The following is a 2500-nucleotide window of genomic DNA, read 5'->3' as shown; positions in this document are numbered from 1 at the left end:
TCTTAACACAGACTACCACCTACCAAGCACAATTGGCCAAACAGTTCATTTTCTCAAAAGCACACATTGTTAAATATACGCAAAGAAATGCATTCATTCATTCAATTGCTAATTGTGTAAAAAAGGCATGCGATGTGTCAACTGTATGGCAATGGAAAGCCCTTGGCGTGCTAACTGTATTAAGAGTTTTGCAAATGTCGCTAAGCATTGGACAAAAGCTTGTCAGCAATTGAAAAAAACTGTAATAACGGTAACACTCTTTAAACTGTAACATACAGCAACTGTCTGATAGGCTATAATGTACTGAATGCATTAAGCACATTACCTGTGTGAGCCAACAGTTTGTGGTCATGATTTGTTCTCTTTCATTCTGAAATGAAAAAGAAAAAAAGGTTGTTTATTTGGTGCCTACTTAAAGGTGCATTGTGTAATATTTTAATAATAGCTGTCTATTTCTGGAAAATTCAAAATGGCAGCCATGGAAAAGAGCCACCTTTTCATGTATGAAAAGTGTGATTTCCCCAGTCATAATGAATACTTAGAATTTGATAGTTGTGGTAAGTATTCATGACAAAGGTAACATTTGTGAATGGGCAGCATGAATTCTGGAAATAAACTATTAAACATATTACATAGGTCACCTTTACATATGTTGTACTGATGCACTGAGGCATTAAAGACTGTCATTAAAATAGCAGTATCATAAATGCTAGAAAGTAAAGTGGGGCCTATCTCAGAAAACACACATGAGCAAATACAATTTATACATCCTTACAGTCAGTGATCAATGTACACAGTATACACAATCGGCGTGATGTGTGCCATGTGCGTTACAGCCCTTTTTGGAGAAAAACATTGGTAACAAGCCAATGCAAGTCAATTAGTGGTGTTGGGAAAGAATAAACGAAAGACAATGACCTATAGACAAGCATTGTTCACACTCAATATGCTAAAAACGTGTTGTGTTGCCGGCTGCTCAAATAATGTACCCAAACAGCCATGGCTGTGTCATGGACTGCGTTAATTTAGGCTTGCCGATGCTGCATGTAAGTTAATGAGACATTTGGTTTGTTTTCTTCCAAAAAGGGGCTGACCAATCGTTCACGAACAAAGTACCCGGACGGCCGTTTATACGTATAGTAATGTACACCCTTGGGGTTTCGGCAAAGTGTGGAGCACTGCTCCACCAAAATTCGATTCCACTGTTTTCATCACCCCACACACTAGCACCAATGCCCTCGGATGTCATCTTCCGATTAGGGGAGGGCTCTATTGTGTCAGAGATGCCCCTTGTTTATCCACACTCTGCAGTGATGAAATTGACCATTCATTGTTTAAAGTGGGGCAGCCGTGGCCTAGTGGATAAGGAGATGGGTTTTGAATCAGAGGGTTGCAGGTTCAAATCCCACCCTTTCACTCCCTACAGCTCTCCATGGCTGAGATGCCCTTGAGCAAGGGACATAACCCCACATTGCTTCAGGGACTGTAAACAATACCCTGTAAATAACTGTAAGTCGCTTTGGATAAAAGAAAAGCGCCAGCTAAGTGTACTGTAATATAGTAATGTAAGGTAATGTAGTACGTCTACGCCACTGTGCGGGGGTAATACATTTGTCGGGACCGATAGTGCTCTGCAGTGTTGTTGGAAGTAGTGTGAGGAAGCCCCAACCATGAATCTTCTGAATGTCAGTCATAATGTGTGATTACGTAATCAGATGATTCTGTACCCCTTTTACGTAAGTAGTGACAGGCAATGAACACTTTGAGGAAAAAACATTCTATGCCCAAACCGCATAAGCCTATAAATGGCACGCTGAGCTATGCTTGTGAAACTTGTAGATATACATTTCCCACCACAAACACTCTTGAACCCAGACCAGATCACATACCACAGGTCAAAATCTCAACCCTGGACAGTTTACGAGACCACATACTACAGACAAGGGCAGAGCTGTGTGTGGGGGACGGGAGAGTGAAGCAAGTACACACATAAAACACACACACACACACACACACACACACACACACACACACACGCACACACACACACACACACACACACACACACACACACACACACACACACACACACACGCACACACGCATTCACGCTAGAGCTTAGATCTGGCCTAAAGAATCAAACCTGACCCTACCCTACCCGCGCTCATTGAGCCTGGACCGGCCCAGCCCGTCACATTAACTGTAAATTATGAGTCCGAGACCGATTTAAGCCCGAAAATGTCTTAATATCGTGGACTGTTATAGCTGACATTGTCAACTACAGTTGACGTTTCAACTACAGCTGTTTGAAGTGAACCAAAGACATTTGTTAACATTTATGTTGATAAACAATGCAACAAGGACAACACCTGTAGCATATGTGTGTTTAAAAGCAGGTGAATCAAAAACTGCCAACAATAAGCGGAACATTACACAGTAATGTCTGTTTGTACTCATGCTGTAAACTGATCTCAAACTTCTTTACTTTTGTAATGTCGTA

The 2500-nt window shown here is 41.4% G+C and overlaps 1 protein-coding gene across 1 annotated transcript in view; it reads right to left on the bottom strand.

Moving 5' to 3' along the window:
• Positions 1-2500, bottom strand: part of LOC134439981 (neuronal acetylcholine receptor subunit beta-2-like) — a 48484-nt gene that overhangs the window by 16489 nt on the left and 29495 nt on the right. The window contains exon 3 of the mRNA XM_063189909.1: positions 326-370. Coding sequence (XP_063045979.1) covers positions 326-370 — 45 coding nt within the window. The remainder of the gene's footprint in view (positions 1-325; positions 371-2500) is intronic.

This window comes from Engraulis encrasicolus, chromosome 23, assembly GCF_034702125.1.
Source record: "Engraulis encrasicolus isolate BLACKSEA-1 chromosome 23, IST_EnEncr_1.0, whole genome shotgun sequence".
Lineage (NCBI taxonomy): Eukaryota > Metazoa > Chordata > Actinopteri > Clupeiformes > Engraulidae > Engraulis > Engraulis encrasicolus.
Note: the sequence above shows the minus strand (reverse complement) of the source record. Positions and strands in the feature narration are given on the sequence as shown.